General features: G+C 38.6%; 1 protein-coding gene across 1 annotated transcript in view; it reads right to left on the bottom strand.

Moving 5' to 3' along the window:
* Window positions 1-18,975, bottom strand: part of ATF1 (activating transcription factor 1) — a 32,919-nt gene that overhangs the window by 7,976 nt on the left and 5,968 nt on the right. The window contains exons 2-4 of the mRNA XM_048831676.2: window positions 13,747-13,863; window positions 10,985-11,110; window positions 4,117-4,217 (exon numbers count right to left, since the gene is read on the bottom strand). Of these exons, the coding sequence (XP_048687633.1) occupies window positions 4,117-4,217; window positions 10,985-11,110; window positions 13,747-13,857 (338 nt within the window). The 5' untranslated portion in view covers window positions 13,858-13,863. The remainder of the gene's footprint in view (window positions 1-4,116; window positions 4,218-10,984; window positions 11,111-13,746; window positions 13,864-18,975) is intronic.

Raw genomic sequence — 18,975 nt, 5'->3', positions numbered from 1 at the left:
TCATTAGCACTTGTGAAAGAAAAAGATGGCAATCTGGTTGGCAATTACTCCTTTGAGTACAAATTTTAACAATGTTGCAGGCAAGTTTTGCTGGTAAATACTTTTCCACAGGTGACAATTTTTAAATTAATCAAACTACAAATGTAACAGAGATAGAGCACCTAAAACCAACATAGTTACAGAAACATGCTGCTAACACACATAGCTGATAACCTTTAATAGCATTACACACATTGTTACATACAAAAGATAAATCCTAGCTTGTGGTTGGCTGAAAAAAAGTCATGTCACAAGTCAGTAAATTTGTACTGTTACCTCCTCAGAGGTAATTTGCGTTTATATTTACATAACATGACCTCCTCGGAGGTCAACAATCCTGAAGTTTGGATCCATGTTAACCAATTAGACTGCATATGCAAATAGGGGTCACATTAGGTTCCATTTATAATATCTTATAAAAGATTAATAAATTAAGATTTTTTTTAATGGCTAATCAATTGTTATAGATTGCTATAGAGTCTGACAGATCAACAGGTTACTTATAACCATCTAGAACACTCATGTCTGTAACAAGCTTATAATATCTATTAATAATTTATTAACCCTTTATAAATGGAACCTTAATATTAAGTGTGACCCAAATATGTACATCTTTACTGGCTGCAGCTGTGTTCGGTCAAAACTACTATTGTTTACTCTGGAAGAGCCAATCAGAAAGCATGTACCCATCTCTGCTTCCTGACTGAATTATCACGCATTAATAGCTACTTTTCTGCTTGTTTAACTTTTTAAAAAATTCATGCCCTTAATTAAGAGATTTCTAGGCATTTTGATGACTATATTTAACCAAACACATATTGACTTAATATTTAAATAAATATCAAAATTTGTTGTGTTTCAGGGTAATTATTGGCTTCACTTCAGTCAATATTATTCTAGGGTCAAGAAATCCTGATGCTTACTTTAAGAGAAGCCAATATCTACTAAACAGATGTTCTCAATAATTCTTAGCAGATATAGTAAACAAAATATAAAATATATTATCAATAGAACTATCACACTTTTGTAATAAAGACTGTAAATAAGCAGGCAAAGTTTGAAATAAAAATTGCATAAAGGAATTCCCTTCTCTAAACTTCAAGTAATCGTATTTCTGTAGTCAAGTTTCTTATTTCTTGTTCCTCATTCAAAAATCTGAACCACTTTACTTACAAAGAGTGATTCAGTGCAGCTACCAGTATTAAACCACTTGCATATGCAAGTGCAATGTAAGATTTTCAATCACTGTCTTCTAAAAACCTTAAATGTTTTAGAAATAAGCCCTCTGTAGTGACAATTTTCATAACTTACAATACATTGTAATAACCGGTAGTAAAACATTGTGCTGGAAACCCATACATAGATGTTTTAAAATGGTTCAAGCAATTTTTTTCTTTCCAATCAGCTTGACAAAATAAAACGCACTTGTGCATAGGTCAGATTTTCTGTATTGTTTCTAGCAAGTACAGCTGCATCACTTCAGTAATGAGTGCATCAGAGTTTCCACCATAAACATTTTCCAGGGGTTTATAACTTGCCTGTTAGTGTTCTTCCTAGTTTAAAACCTCATGCTCTGATTCTCACAATAACTGTGGATTTATGTCTCTCTCTAACTCTAATCAAAATCAATTTGTCAATTTTTGTTGTTGTTAGAATAAAATGGAAACAAGTGGGATGCTTTAGGAATTTTTTTTTATTCATTAAGGTTTTTTGCTCTGTGATACAAAATAATACTTTTCACTTATATAGTGCATTTCATCGAAGGATCTCAAAACTTTTTAATAAAAATACTTAACTCTTGTACAGCTCTTCAAACGCCTAGTGCACTATATAGCTCACAATACCCTATGAGAATAAAAGCTCCCCATTTAACAGAAGAAGAAATGGAGGCACAGAGAGTTTATACATCTTCTCCAAGGTCACATAACGAGTTAGCGGCCGTCCAACAGGAAAGCAGAATTCTTGACTTCCAATCCCATGCTCTCACTGCTATGTATCGCTTCCGCCTAAATTATGTGCACACCTAGTATTTTCCCATAAAGTGTTCAAGTGAGAATTGTTGACCATTCTTTTTTCACTCTGACTTTTTTGTGTGCGGAACTGAAAAAAAAATAGTTTAATGTAAACAGTTTATTTTGGTATTTAATTTAAGAGGAAAATAGAAGAGAGAATGGGGGTAAAAAAATAAAAAATGAGAAGCACCGGTGGAGGTATGAATAACTGCCCCTCCTTGGGACCTTGGGGTAACTTCGCAAGCTTTAATTTGTAATTTTTTCAGAATATCCATGTAAAAACTATAAAAGTTTAAGATGCATTATGTTTTTATTTCTTGGTGTATCACTTTGAAAAGTACAGAACACTCCCATTTAGCCAGATGACCTAGGGAACATCAGAACCTTGGAAATAACCAAGCATTCAGATAAAAGGAAGTGCTATTAACTAAAATAGGGCTACACTGTGGAATTGGATAACTAGAATTTTTGGATAACTGGAATTATACTGTATGTCATTTGAAAACATAACAGTGTTTTACTCAGTTCCTCTTTTCAATAAAATGGCAACAACTAGTATGGTTAAAGTGATAAAACAACTTTTCACTATATATCATCATCCTGGAGTCTGATCCTGCAGTCCTTATTTAAGCAAAACTCCCTTTATAGTCAATGAGAGCTTTGGTTGAACACTGGCTTCAAAAATCAGGTCTTTAGCTGATTCCACACAACAGAATTAAACTCACTAAACATCTATGCTTCAACAGCAAACACATAGAGATGTTCTATGTATAAAAAATAATCACTCTCTTACACCAGCAGTGAATTTAGCCCAGTCTGTTAGAAAACATTAGTTTTGCTATTAGCTTTCACTTAAAATTCTTCACTATGGAAAAATAAAATCTAAATAGTTAATTCAGTTTATTGTGTATCACCAAAAGCAGAAATAACTTTTGTATAAGCAGATCCAATACATATTTTAGGGGAATAAAAAAATAATTCAGAAGGCTGATGAAATATGTAGAGATAACTGATGGAAGCTGTGATTTTTGTTAGTGTTTTTAAAAGTTTCTAATAAAAAATACAGTATAAATTTCTGTAAGGTTGAGACACCCTGTACCCCAAGTTCACCACTTTTATATGATTATGATATATTTTGAACAAAGTATGCCTTGTGGGGTATCATCTGAAAACTCAACCTGCTGAATATTATCCTGTTGAAATGTGTGTAACATCACTGCATGTACAATTTTGAGATTTTGCTAAATGATTGTTACTGAAATATGTTATAGTTCTAGGTAATACCCACAAACCAATTTCTCCGAGACAGAGACACTATCATGGCAGCAAGGTGCTAAAGGGCCATTACCAGCTTAATTGGACATCCAGCAGCAGGGGAGAAGCTATAAACAAGACATTTACATTTCATCCCAGAGATGGTTCGAATCTCACATACACAGGGGACTGTTTGTCTAAACCCGGGAAGGGAGGTAATCCTCAAAGAAAGGAGGAGGGTATAAAAATAAGAGCCAATGACCTCCACATCACCCCTCTCTTCATTTAGGTGTTTGCTTGCAGTTTTATCTTTTTATTTCTTTTGTAATCAATTCTGACTTTTATGACTTACCACTTGAAATCTCTTAACATGTATCTTTCCCTATTTAATAGACTTGTTTTATTGTTTTATCTAAACAAGCGTGTTTGGATTGAAGTGTTTGGGAATCTCTACTTAGGACAACAAGGCTGGTGCATAATCATTACCCAGTGTTGGAATGACAGATGTACTATGAGTTTACACTGTCCAGGAGAATACTGAGCAGTGTAAGACACACGTTTCTGAGGAACAAGGCTGGGACTGGGGAAATGCAGGTGTCTCCCTGTAAGTAATTTATGAGTGGCTAGCTAATAGCACTCAATACTGTGTAGCTGGGAGCAAGTTACATGCAGGAGGCTGCGTGTGAGCAGAACCTGAGGTGGTTGTTCACCAGCAAAGCAGTGCACGAGGCATCCCGGGCTACAGAGTTACGGGGAAACAGCTGTTTGGAAGTCCAGATTGTACCCTGGGGAATGTCACAAAGATACTCACCGGTAAGACGGTCGCCGTGCTAAGATACCGCGGGTCTTCTGCGAAGAACCTATGCTATCTGATGAATCCTGAGAATCCTCACTCTCTGACAAAGAAGATACCTAAAAAGCATATCCCATGTCACTGTGCTGTACACTACAAAAGTACCCAAGACAGTTCACATTTCTCTACCAAACATCTTTACAACAAGATGAGCAATTCTTAGAGACTGCCACAGTTAAGGAGCACAAACTAGGAAGACATTTAACAGAAGCCAGAATACAATTACTTTAAAAACTAAAGATGGACATGAACCAAACTCCCTGATCTGAACTCCCCCAAACTCTGGGATGTTCAAAATCAACACTGGAAATTTGTGGCTTGGTTCTGTCTCTACTGAAGACTGTGCAAGAGACAGGCAGAAAAAGCAAAATCAAGTAATTCTCTGGAGTCTCCATGATAGCAGGCATTCTTTTATTTATGGAAAAAGTTTTGTGAAGTCTATTGAACAAACAGACATCAGAATAGTCTATGTATAAACTCCTTTGCCATGAATTTTCCTGAGATATAATTTCACTGCTAAAAGAAAAGGAGTACTTGTGGAACCTTAGAGACTAACCAATTTATTTGAGCATAAGCTTTATGCTCAAATAAATTGGTTAGTCTCTAAGGTGCCACAAGTACTCCTTTTCTTTTTGCGAATACAGACTAACACGGCTGTTACTCTGAAATTTCACTGCTATAAGCCTCAAGAAAGCAACAATAAAATGTCAAATATGCATCTTTATATATTCTCTGTCTCTATCCGTGCACAGAGCAAGTGAGCTGGGTGAACTAGACTATACAACAGCTCAAGGTGACAAGCACATCAGTGCAAGCCTTTTTAATGCTAAGCATCAATCTTCGATACCCGATTGATTGCCTGCTTTATACATAAGTTGCAAAATAGATAAAATATATTTAAAAAAAAATTAATGGAGGATAGGTCTATCAATGACTATTAACCAAGATGGTCAGGGATGCAATCCCATGGTAGGGTCGACCGTAACCCTTTGACTGCCAGAAGACAGGGATGGATCACTGCAAAACTGCCCTATTCTGTACACTCTTCCTAAAGCTCTAATACTGGCCGCTGTCAGAGACAGGATACTGGGCTAGATGAACCACTGGCCTGATCCATATGGCTACCCTTCTGTTCTTATGTAATCCTTACTCCAGCATGAGAAAGCAAATGTGAACTCACTACTGCAAACCAGTTTATAGTCATCCACACAAGGATGCACCTTTATTAGTTCCTTACATCAATATATCCCAGGAAAAGGTTTATAACATTAATATCTGAAAACTTTCAATTACTTCACGCAAACTGTTCTATGCTGTAGAACCAATCAACCCAGGAAGCTACTAACAGCACTGTCAACCATGTAAAAATGCTTAAGGCTTTCATAAAAATACTATAATGTTAGGTCTGACTCCTGGAACTCAAGTTCAGAAGCAACATGAAGAGTGTCATATATCTCCCCCTTAATCATTTCTTTTCCAAGCTGAAAAATCCCAGTCTTATTAACTTCTCCTCACATGGAAGCCGTTCCATACCCCTTATCATTTTTGTTGCCCTTTTCTGAATCTTTTCCAATTTCAATATTTCTGTTTTGAGATGGGGCGACCACATCTGCACGCAGCATTCAAGATGTGGGCGTACCATGGATTTATACAGAGGCAATATGATATTTTCTGTCCTATTATCTATCCCTTTCTTAATGATTCTCAACATTCTATTCGCTTTTTTGACTGCCTCTGCACATTGAGTGGATGTTTTCAGAGAACTATCCATGATGACTCCAATATCTCTTTCTTGAGTAGTAGTAACAGCTAATTTAGGGGATTATGGGATTATTGGATTGTGTTTTCCAATGTGCATTACTTTGCATTTATCAACATTGAATTTCATCTGCCATTTTGTTGCCCAGTCACCCGGTTTTGTGAGATTCCTTTGTAGCTCTTTGCAGTCTGCTTGGGACTTAACTATCTTGAGTAGTTTTTTATCATCTGCAAATTTTACCACCTCACTGTTTACCCCTTTTTCCAGATCATTTATGAATATGTTGAATAGTCCCAGTACAGACCCCTGGGAGATACCACTATTTACCTCTCTTCATTTTCAAAACTGACCATTTATTCCTACCCTTTGTTTCCTATCTTTTAACCAGTTACCGATCCATGAGAGGACCTTCCCTCTTATCCCATGACGGCTAACTTTGCTTAAGAGCCTTTGGTGAGGGACCTTGTCAAAGGCTTTCTGAAAATCTAAGTACACTACATCTACTGGATCCCCCTATACCACATGCTTGTTGACCCCCTCAAATAATTCTAGGAGATTGGTGAGGCATGATTTCCCTTTACAAAAACCATGTTGATTCTTCCCCAACAAATTATGTTCATCTATATGTCTCATAATTTTGTTCTTTACTTTAGTTTCAACCAATTTACCTGGTACTGAAGTTATGCTTACTGGCCTGTAATTGCCAGGATTGCTTCTGGAAACTTTTTTAAAAATGGCATTATATTAGATATCCTCCAGACAACTGGTACAGACAATGATTTAAGCATTAGGTTACATCCCACAGTTAGTAGTTCTGCAATTTCATATTTGAGTTCCTTCAGAACTCTTCTGTGAATACTATCTGGTCCTGGTGACTTATTACTGTTTAGTTTTGTCAATTTGTTCCAAAACCTCCTCTAATGGCACCTCAATCTGGGACAGGTCCTCAGATTTGTCACCTAAAAAGAATGGCTGAGGTCTGGGAAATCTCCCTCACATCCTCAGCTTTGAAGACCGAAGCAAAGAATTCATTTAGTTTTTCCACAATGGCCTTAATGTCCTTGAGTACTCCTTAAGCATCTTGATCGTCCAGTGGCCCCACTGGTTGTTTAGCAGGCTTCCTGCTTCTGATACCCTTAAAAAAATGTTTTGCTATTACTTTTAGTCTTTGGCTAGCAGTTCTTAAAAATTTTTTTGGCCTTCCCAATTATATTTTTACACTTCATTTCCCAGAGTTTATGCTCCTTTCTATTTTGCTCACTGGGATTTAATTTCCACTTTTTAAAGGTTGCCATTTTGCCTCTCACTGCTTCTTTTACTTTGTTGTTTAGCCATAGTAGCACTTTTTCGGTTCTCTAAGCTTATTTAAGTTGAGCCTCTATTACGGTGTCTTTAAAAAGTTTCCAAGCAGCTTGCAGGGATTTCACTTTTGGCACTGTACCTCTTAATTTCTGTTTAACTAATTTCCTCATTTTTGTGTAGTCCCCCTTTCTGAAATTAAATGCTACCTTGTTGGGCTGCTGTGGTGTTTTCCCTGCCACAGGGATGTTAAATTTAATTATCTTATGGTCACTACTACCAAGCAATCCAGCTACATTCACCTCTTGGACCAGATGCTGTGCTCCACCTAGGACTAAATCAAGAATTGCCTCTCCTCTTGTGGGTTCCAGAACTAGCTACTCCAAGAAGCAGGCATTTAAGGTGTCAAGAAACTTTGGGCATGGCTACACTTGCATGTGTAGAGCGCTTTGACTTAAACCAGGCTTCGTAGAGCGCAGTAGGAAAAGCACTGCAATCTATCCACACTGACAGCTACAAGCGCACTGGCGTGGCCACATTAGCAGCTCTTGCAACGGCCACAGAGAGCAGTGCATTGTGGTAGCAATCCCAGCATGCAAGTGGCTGCAATGTGCTTTTCAAATGGGGGGGGGTGGACTGTGACAGGGAGTGTGTTGTTTGTATGTAGGGGGAATGAGAGTGGGTTTTTGGGGGGGCTGAGAGCATGTCAGCATGCTGTCTTGTAAGTTCAGACAGCAGCAGACCTCCGCTCCTCCCTGCCTCTCTCTCACACACACGGCAATCCACAGTAATGGTTGCTTTGTCTCAGAGCAGATAAGCAAGCCAGCTGTCAGAAATGGAGCTTTCAAAGGGCATATCCGCATTCCTACAGCGGAGTTCAAAACATAAGAAGAGTGGCCACTTGATTTAAGGGAATTATGGGATGTTTCTGGAGGCTCTTAAAAAGTGTTAATTTTCTCGCCGAGGTGGAGTACCAGGAGCACTCTAGCCGTGGAGTCAGAGCGCTCTACGTGCCTTGCCAGTGTGGACGGGTAGCAAGCTAGGGTGCCCGGGGCTGCTTTAATGCGCTCTAACTCACAAGTGTAGCTAAGCCCTTTATCTCTGCATCCCGTCCTGAGGTGACATGTACCCAATCAATACAGGGATAGTTGAAATCCCCCATTATTATTGAGTTTTTAATTTGCATAGCCTCTCTAATCTCCCTCAGTCACTATCACCATCCTGGTCAGGTGGTCGGTAATATATCCCTACTGCTATATTATTATTGGAGCATGGAATTACTATCCATAGAGATTCTATGCTACAATTAAGTTCACTGAAGATTTTTACTTCATTTGATCCTATGCTTTCTTTCACACATAGCAGTGTTGGAGGAAGCTTATACATTATTGCTAAGGCTGTCAGTCTGTCACGGAGGTCATGGATTCCGTGACTTTCTATGACCTCCGTGACTTCTGCAGTGGTTGGTGCCCGAGCCGGGCAGCCCCTGGCCAGCAGCAGCAGTTTGGGTGTGTGGGAGGGGGCTCATAGCTAGGGGCAGAAGGTGCCGGGGGGGGAATGCTTACCTCAGGGTGGGGGGATCCCCGGCTCCCACTGGCATGGCCCTGCAACTGCTAGGCAGCAGAGGGGGCAGGGGGCTCTGCGCCTGCAGGCCCCACCCCCACAGCTCCCATTGGCTGTGGTTCCCATCCAATGGGAGCTGCACAGCTGGTGCTAGTGCCTAGGAGCTGAAGGAACGTGGAGCCAGTTAGGAAGCTCCTGCCAGCCCTGCCAACCCTCCCCCAAAGCACCAGCGGTGGTCCCAGGCCGCGGGCCCAGGCCCCCCGCCGGTGGGGGTCCCAGGCCGCACACTGCGGCCCAGCCACCTCCCCCAGCACCTGCAGTGCCGCCAGAATGGCTCCTTCAGGGCACCTGGGTATTTTTAATAAAAAACATGGGTATTTTTAATAAAAGTCATAGACAGGTCACAGGCTGTGACTAAAACGTAGCCTTAGTTATCGCTACCAACCAGAGCACGAATATTACAATGCTGGCACAAGCTAGTGAGTTTTAGGAATAGGACACCAGAGGACAAGGGTGACCAACCCTCACTTAAAGAAACATGGTTACGGTGAGAATGGGAGAAGGAGCCCCACTTAAGAAAAAGAAGGGAGGAGGGTTTTAAAAGAAATTTCAAATAATAAAAATTGACTGTGTGGAGTTTTGTATTTTGGTTGCTCAGAGTACTGTATTTATAATTAGAGTCAACTGAAGACAATGAACACATTTAAAGAAGCAGTAGCATATCATGGAAGAAATAGGCAAGAATATTTGTACAGACTACTCAAATGGACTTAACAGTATTTATTTTATGACGTTATCATCTGTAATTTTCTTTTTATTCCATTTGTAGCCTTTTCCAGTTGCCAAGTGTCAATTTTTAATCTGATGATCCCAATTAAACACAAGCAAACAAAGCTCCTTTATTTGTACTTATCTCTGTACCAGCAACATAAGGTCAGCAGGAACGTGTGTAACTCTGAGGAAAGTACTTTTTAGTTAGCTGTCGCAGCAAAGAGGGGTTTGCTATCAACATTTAGAGAAAGTTGCTCATGTTTCTTTTGTCTCTAGAAGGCCATGAAGTTCACCAAAATGCTTTGTGAAGATAGCTAAATTCTCCATTACGCAAACCTACTGTGTTTGTTAAAAGCAGATGGGGAAATTGAGGCACAAACCAATTAAATGACTTGTTCAAAATCAGTGAGTGAGTAAGCAGATCCGGGTCCCTTAGGGCAGAACTAGGTCTTATGTTATATTCTGTGCAGCATAGATATACTGTTGGCACTCAACAAAGAAGAACCACCACTCACGTCTGCTGACTTGACCCACATCTTAACCCCTGGATTGTTTTGGTTCATTTCTAATTTGGATATTAAAGTACATGGGATGATGAACTGTAAGCAGTGCTTTTCTTCAAAAAAGACAATAACCAGAGGTTCTTTCTGTCCATCTGTAGTGCAATTTAAAGATCTCACTGCAATCTGTGAAGATTCGGAAATAAACTTGGTAATCTGGCCAGTATTCCCCCAAATCTAGTCTCTGTCATACCTATCTATTGCCACTGCACTATTTTTATTCTTATTAATTAAAAAACTTCAGGACACCTCAATATGGGGCTCCTATATCTATCTATCTATATTATATAATTATAAAACATAGCCACATGTCAGGATATATATTTTGCTAACTAGGAATATAACTATGTAACAAATAATTACATATACACTAATTGTCAAAACATCAAAAGCAACTAGTTCACACATTATTTTCGTTAATCAATTTGAAGCGTTATAAATTATAAGGAGCACACAAAAATATCTGAGAAGTCCAACATTTTTATAAAAATAAATAAATAAATAAACAGTAGCCTGTGGACAGAGATCTTATATACGTAAAGTTTCAGCTCCAATCAAATCTTTATATATAAATTATAACACCCTAAGATAGGGTTTTAAAATGCAATCTTAACTCTAAGGGCACCTCTGAGCAATATAAAACATGAAATATCTAAACAGTGATTAAATAAAAATGATGTACCTAAAAATAAAAATTTTTCGGGCTTGGATTTACAAATTGGCTTCCTAGATGTCATCCCTACATTAGAAAAATTCACAGACACTTTACTAATGGTGCCAGCGAGGCTGCACTGTGGTAGGTTCAGATCAATCAGATAAGACTTTACAAGTCTTTTCATGTATGTTAAAAAAAACCTACTGTTTTTTTTTTTACCTGCACTGTTTGCACCTGGGGTGAGTGGATTACAGAGGACTGAGCTGTCTGAATGACTCCCTGGACCTGTACTTGCTCTCCAGGAAGCTGTACAACTGGCAACGGAGTAGGACCTCTTAGAGACATCTAAAACAAATATAAAATTTATTAACAAAATTAGATGTATGCTTTGTACCATGTAGTTAGAAAATGCAGATAAGCCTATGACAATTAGTGGAGAATGGGCATTAACAGAGGCTTGTTTTAAGTTGAGACATAAAATAAGTCTTTAAAAATTAAATCTGTTTTTCTGATACACTGCTGCATATGAAAAAGTCTAAACCAGTCACTGACTTGCCTTCGGTTAGAGAGAAAGCCAAATGCTTTAGCAATATGTGTAACAAAATGTTATGCCTCACGTAGTAAAGCAGACTTTTCCAAATTAACACTGAGCCCTCCACTGAGAATGATTTTCTTATATATGTATAGCTCCATAATATGTGCATGGCACTTTACAGATAACGACAAAGCCCTATTATTTAAGTTTTAATTCCATCGTAATGGGTGTATTAAATTAGACAAATAGAAGACAGATTGTATAAAATGCTGGGCACCCTCAATTCCTACTTAAATCCACGGATGTTCAGAAAAATCAGCACTTCACAAGAACAGACCTTAAATTAGATTAAATTAACAAGAGGGGTGAGATAAAAGTTGAGCAGAGGGCCAGAATGGACCAGAACAACAACAAGATAATGCAATAGCATGGGTGAATTAATGTGTGCATTTTGAGGGTTTTTTTCTTGTAAACAGGGGAGGGCTATGGCTCAATGGCCTTCTACTAGAAGTGTATTTTGAAGGAGGTAAATATGGAGGCGTGCTGGACCAATTCAGGGAGGGATTCAACACACAGTGGGACAGTTAGACAGGCACCTCAGGGTGAGCAAAAAGAAACAACAGCAGAGGAGCCAAATTTTACAGGGCCTGGAAAGCAAGGAGGAGATAGAATTCAATGCAGAAGGCAAAAGAAAGGAGGATCTGAGCATGGTCAGGCAAAGTAGATTATTTTTGCAGCTGAATTATGGTCTGGAGACAAGTGAGAAGTCAGAGAAAGGAGTGTTGTTGTATCAAGATGCGAGACTAACAAGGCATGGCTAGGATTTTACTGATGAGCATGAAGAAGTGATGGATTCTGGAGAGAGTGTACTGGAAAATCTGGCAGGATTAAGTAACATCAGTAACATGGAGGGGAGAGAGAGAGGACTTGAAAATTACACCAACAATGTATACATGTGGAACAGGGAGGGTGTCAGAGAAGTTGTTGAAACTGGCTTCCACTAACAATCGCTGTCACTCTGATAAATTCCAGGAAAACAACACAGTGCTGCTCAGTTTGCGGTCTGGTGAACTATACAGAACTCTGTAGCTAGAATTTAAAGATACCATCGAGGAGACAAACAAGCACTCATTCTTTATGGCAATTTGATTGCATTATTCAGCATATATTTTAGAGTTTTATAGAATAAGGTTTCTGACCTTTGTCAATATAAGACTTAAGACATCTGGTCTTCAATATTTATTATTAAAATCTCAGTTATTGCTTTATCTTAAATCTAAGATGAATAAGCAGAACCTAATTTCTGTTAATGTGATCTCCGTATACAACAATTTTAACATTCTGATAAGTTTATACTCATGACTTTGAACTCAAATGAGCCTTTGCACTTTTAAATTTACTAAAGCTGTACAAATAAGTGCAAAGTTAAATCACCAGTTTCCTCCCCTAAATTCTGCACTACTTCTCTTAATCTGGAATAGAAGATATTTACTTTAGAAAAGATGAATTATTAAAACCTATATATACAAAAATATTAATAAAAGTCGAATAGCTAAGTTCTTACATAATCAAAACTTACTTTGGTGTCACAAAACAAACTAACTTTTTTGGCAACCCCATGCCAAATGAAAACAAATATTTTGTAGAATTAGACTGTAATCAAACAACAGGATGTTTGTTCACCTTCACTATCCAGTTATTGCTTCAAGCAATTATGACGAAACTGTAGCTAAATTTTACATTAAAAACTGAACTCCCTACATGGGGCAAACTCTGGATCATCTACCAAAGTATTATTTTGCACAGCTCAGAAAAGGGACAGAAGGACAGTGAGAGCAGACATTCTCTAGGAAAACTCATTTTGCAGATTCAACAATCTTAAAGTGGCTGCATCCTGAACGATTCGCTTTTGAACTTGAAAAATGTGGTTCCCTCATTAAATGTTTTTCATCAAAAACAAAGATAACAAACATTTCCAAAGCATCAGTATGGTTTTTTTCCCCAAATTAAGTGTTCTTTAGCAGAGTTCACTGGAGCTTGTTCACAGAAAAATCTCCAACGTACGTTTTATTTTGTAAAATTAACTCATTTACTCAATTCCAAATGGCTTAAAAGAAAGTGTTTCAGAGATGCTGAGCGTCAACGACTGCTGTCAAAGAGAGCTGCAAGTGCTCAGCTACTCCCATTTGTCAGGCTGAGTGAATATTGCAAAGGATCTAAAATTTAACAAGAATGAGAGCCAAATGTGCTGCACTGTACTAATATCAGATACATTTAGATATTTTGAATCCAAGCCAAGAAATTAATTTTGTGGGGTCAATTAAAAAACAAACTGTACACTTCTGCCACCCTATTTCCAGGTTCTTATTCTCCCTGAATGTTTGATAAAACTGTAGAATAGAGTTTGAACACAAAAAAATTCTCTTAACTAGTTCAAAAAGTTTACCTGTTGAGCAATGTGAGAGAGATGAGCTGCCTGTAGTGGTGTACCTTGTATGGACGCTGTTTGTGGCGGTGTGGCTGCACTGTTACCGGTATTCTTGTGCACCTCTTCCATAATCAACTACAAGAAAAATAGGGGGTTAATTCAATTAACAATGCTTTTCAAAATCGTAGGATGGGGTTTTCAAAGGACGTTAGATGCCCAACTTCCATCAACTTTCAACGGGCTTTGGGTGCCTAACTTCTTTATGCCTATATGAAAATCCCAGACATAATTAACATTAGTACTGTGCACTTCTACACCACTTTTCATCAGAGGATAGCAAAGCACTCAAACGTTCTTTAATCAGATTCACGATCTGCCTTTGACATAGTTAAGTGTTACTATCCCCTTTTTAGAAATGGGGCACTGAAGCACAAACACATTAGCAACTTGCCCAAACCCACAGAGCGAATCAGTGTGAAAGCCAAGAAGACCACTCCAAAGTCCTGTCCCTGAGTGCTGTCCAAGAGCCCACTAAATCCTCAATCACACACTCTGAAATGGGTTCACTCTGTCAACTTTAGGAGTTCAACTATTTTCAGCACTGGTTCAGATGCACCCGTTGTCGGTAAGGGTTAAATTTGCCTATAAAATTTCTACACTAAAGTTATCACCCCTACGCATGTGTATTAATGTACTAAAAGAACAGTGTGCTCTAAATAGTTAACTTGTTTGCATCTCTAGATTAGTAATTAACAGATATCAGATTCTAAAAATCTGTTTATCCAAGACACCAGCCATAATTACCATAAAACAGTTAAAATTAAATAATTTGAATTTAAAATCCAGCTGTTCCCTAAGTGTAAACAGCATAGCTAGTATTTAGACATTAAACATAAGCAGATCCAAGATGTCATTATTTTAAGACCCTATAAAATTAACCAGACCCTTTCATTATAAAGTCAAGGTAACTTCTCAGATTTTCACTTTTTACATTTAATTATCGACATAATTTTAAGGTTAAAACCATAAATCAGGAGATTTAGTGTAATGTAAAATGTAGACACATTTAGGGTGAGGGGGTGGACTGGAATGAGACATTAAAAGATCTGTAAGTGCTAAATATTTTGTCACACAAGGGTTGAAACAGTTGCAAGGACAGTTGCTATGAGACTGGAAACTACATTTCTCTCTGTGGAAATGTGAGTCATTGATTTTTCCCTACTGCGATCAACCACAGCTCTTGCAGCTTGACATATACTCATAGGGCAAGAAGTCAATTTACATGAAGACTCAGGGCCTGATCTTGCCATCCTTACTTATGTGAGGAGTCACTCTGAAGTCAAGAAGACTCCTCCTCAAGGAGGTTGCAAAATATGGTATTGTAGTGAGAAAACTGGGAAGATTAATGATATAGTGAGATTGGAAGCTGTACCCCTCAAAATAAGGTATTAGGATTCTTTAAAATTTGTTATAGTATACAAGCAAAATAGAGGTTTCACTTTAGAATAATGGGACTGTGAGAGCTGTACATTGCTTCCAATACATCCACTTTTTTTTAAACCCCCACCTAAACCCCCTATAGCATTGGCTAAGATCACCATGGTGCTGATGCTCCTACACAGTAGTTTTCCCCATAGCACCAGCAGCAGTGAGAGTCAGATGAGGAGCCAGATTGACATGCTACTCGATTTCACACTACCCTGCTTGCAAAAAACAAACAAAAACAAAAACAGCTACTGTGCAGGAGGAAAGGCAGGGTTTTAATCCCAGTGATTTTTCTTTCCTCGGCAGCTGTTGCTTTGCAGTACATGAAAATTTAAAAGAAAGATTTTTAAAACGAGACAAAATTGGTAACGGAAGTAATTTAAATAACATTTACTTACAACGGTAAAGAACAGCATTACTGAAAAACGCAGTATGCAAGTTTGTTTATTAGAGTCACACAATGCACACAAAAGAAAACAAGGTACAGCTGGTGAAAATCAACTACAGTCTTACAAAGGAAAAATGTATATTATGTATTTTTGCCAACTCAGATATGACAAATATCACTGGTGAACAGGACACTGTCTAATTTACTCAACTGCAAAAAATAAAATAAGGAGTTTCTGATAGGACACCAGTCTCCAAGTACTCAGCAGTTCCTGTAGTTTTCAACCACATTTTTTTATTTTTAAAAATGTTTTTCTCTCCTGTTGCTGCATAAGAGTCACAATAAGAACAGGAGAAACTGACTGTAATTAAAAAATGAAACGGATTAAACAGAAAATCACTCTCGAATGCACAAAGTAAATAAAGAGATGTGAAGCACTTATGTCATCCAATGAATCAGTAAGGAAGTACATGCTATCCAGCATTGCACAATTAAGTGTGCAAAAATTTTACAAGCGTCTATTTTTCAAAAGTAACCTACTTAGCTGAAAAAGTATGTATTGTCTATGGGAGGCATGCTAACGTTTTACACAGAGTGATTTCTATCTATTCAGCTTTCAGGAAGACGCTATCAGAGGTGAGAAAGTTCAAGTTAATCTTGGATGACACAACTTTTCAGCCAAAGAGAGATCAAAAAGAAAAGGAGTACTTGCGGCACCTTAGAGACTAACCAATTTATTTGAGCATAAGCTTTCGTGAGCTACAGCTCACTTACTAACACGGCTGCTACTCTGAAAAGAGAGATCAGTGTACCGAAACGGAAAATTTGTAAGTACTTCAGTTTTTAACAGCACTGCGCTGACCACTTGCAACAACAACAAAACATACGTTTAGCTGAAGCCAAAGTACATACTTTTGGGATGAAGAAAAATTTTATATGGCACAGGGAGAGCTGAAAATAGGCAGTTCAGAGTCATTACAGAGTTCCCATTAGCCAGAGGACGTGGGTCTCCCAATACTCCAAATTATTTATTATTTCTATAGCACTGTAGGCGGGAATGGTGTTTTACAGAAAAATTAAAAACCACACATACCAGCCTGAAGGACCTTTACAGTCTAAATGTAAGGACTCAGTATTCTAAGCACTGTGCTGAATAGATTTGCTTTGAAAGGCCAGTCTTTGCCAAACTGTTAGAAATCAGTTTAAATCTTCACATAGGCCAGTCATATCACTTAAAAAAAAAACTATTCTGCTCTCAAACAGTGTTTCATTTTCAGCATAGATGATGCTTTACAGCTGACTATAGGCAGGTTCAATTTATTATCCTGAGCCTGAGGATCACTAAAAATCATTCCATTCAACTAACCAGATTCCTCAGTTTGAATTACCATACAGAAAAATCTGAAATTGCCTTCAAATTTTGAGTTGTACTAAGGAGACTAACACGAGTTAAAAAATAAACTAGAATATGGACCTTACAGAAAAATGATCTCTAGTCTCAAATTTAAAAAGCTATCCTATTTATTGAATGTTAAAATACTAAGTTGTTGCACATGTACAGTTAAGATACTATGCACATACAGTAGCTATTTTCCTAGTATGTTTATTTTGCTATTAATTGACAGATAACATATAATTTCTGACAGAAAAGTAGAAAAGATACCTCTGTGAAAAGATGTTTTGTATATTAATTAGCTATAATCAGGTGGATTCTACTGATTGCCTTCCACTTAAATTGCCTTCTGTGACGAGATAACTGGTTCTGTGGATGAAAGGAAAGCAGTGGACGTGTTGTTCCTTGACTTTAGCAAAGCTTTTGACACGGTCTCCCACAGTATTCTTGCCAGCAAGTTAAAGAAGTATGGGCTGGATGAATGCACTATAAGGTGGATAGGAAGCTGGCTAGATTGTCGGGCTCAACGGGTAGTGATCAATGGCTCCATATCTAGTTAGCAGCCCGTATCAAGTGGAGTGCTCCAAGGCTGGTCCTGGGACCAGTTTTGTTCAATATCTTCATTAACGGTCTGAAGGATGGCCTGGACTGCACCCTCAGCAAGTTTGCAGATGACACTAAACTGGGAGGAGAGGTAGATACGCTGGAGGGGAGGGATAGGATACAGAGGGATCTAGACAAATTAGAGGACTGGGCCAAAAGAAATCTGATGAGGTTCAACAAGGACAAGTGCAGAGTCCTGCACTTAGGATGGAAGAATCCCATGCACTGCTACAGACTAGGGACCGAGTGGCTCGGCAGCAGTTCTGCAGAAAAGGATCTAGGGGTTACAGTGGACGAGAAGCTGGATATGAGTCAACAGCGTGCCCTTGTTGCCAAGAAGGCCAATGGCATTTTGGGATGTATACATAGGGACATTGCCAGCAGATTGAGGGACGTGATCGTTCCCCTCTATTCGACACTGGTGAGGCCTCATCTGGAGTACTGTGTCCAGTTCTGGGCCCCATACTACAAGAAGGATGTGGAAAAATTGGAAAGAGTCCAGCAGAGGGCAGCAAAAATGATTAGGGGACTGGAACACATGACTTATGAGGAGAGGCTGAGGGAACTGGGGATGTTTAGTCTACGGAAGAGAAGAATGAGGGGGGATTTGATAGCTGCTTTCAACTACCTGAAAGGGGGTTCCAAAGAGGATGGCTCTAGACTGTTCTCAGTGGTAGCAGATGACAGAACAAGGAGAAATGGTCTCAAGTTGCAGTGGGGGAGATTTAGGTTGCATATTAGGAAAAACTTTTTCACTAGGAGGGTGGTGAAGCACTGGAATGCGTTACCTAGGGAGGTGGTGGAATCTCCTTCCTTAGATATTTTTAACATCAGGCTTGACAAAGCCCTGGCTGGGATGCTTTAATTGGGGATCGGTCCTGCTTTGAGCAGGGGGTTGGACTAGATGACTTCCTGGGGTCCCTTCCAACCCTGATATTCTGTGATTCTATGATACTGACATCAAATCACAAGTCACAGTGACAGCAACTTAGCATGACATCAATTCAAATTTTTGTTCTGTTTTGAGTGCATCTCCAACACAAGAACCAACCTTTCTGCAGTGAGAAAAACTCTCAGAGCTCAATCCTGAAAGAAGAAAGTTAAGGTTGCTCAGCAGCTCTCTAGTGCTCAACACTTTGAATAATTGGGTCCTTAGCAGGCATAGTCAAAAATCAGCCAAGAAATTAAACGCTCAAAAAAACCTCTCCCAAAGCTTGACAACTCCAGTAAACTATGCTATTACTCTGAAAACATTTTATTCTACCTGAAAACAAAGTCCACAGAACCACTAGAGAAAATTAAAGCCTTTTTAAAATAAATCTCATTATGCTAATGTACTAATAGCAGGCACCAAACTTTTCTTTAGAGACCTACTTGT

This window comes from Caretta caretta, chromosome 20, assembly GCF_965140235.1.
Source record: "Caretta caretta isolate rCarCar2 chromosome 20, rCarCar1.hap1, whole genome shotgun sequence".
NCBI lineage: Eukaryota > Metazoa > Chordata > Testudines > Cheloniidae > Caretta > Caretta caretta.
Note: the sequence above shows the minus strand (reverse complement) of the source record. Positions and strands in the feature narration are given on the sequence as shown.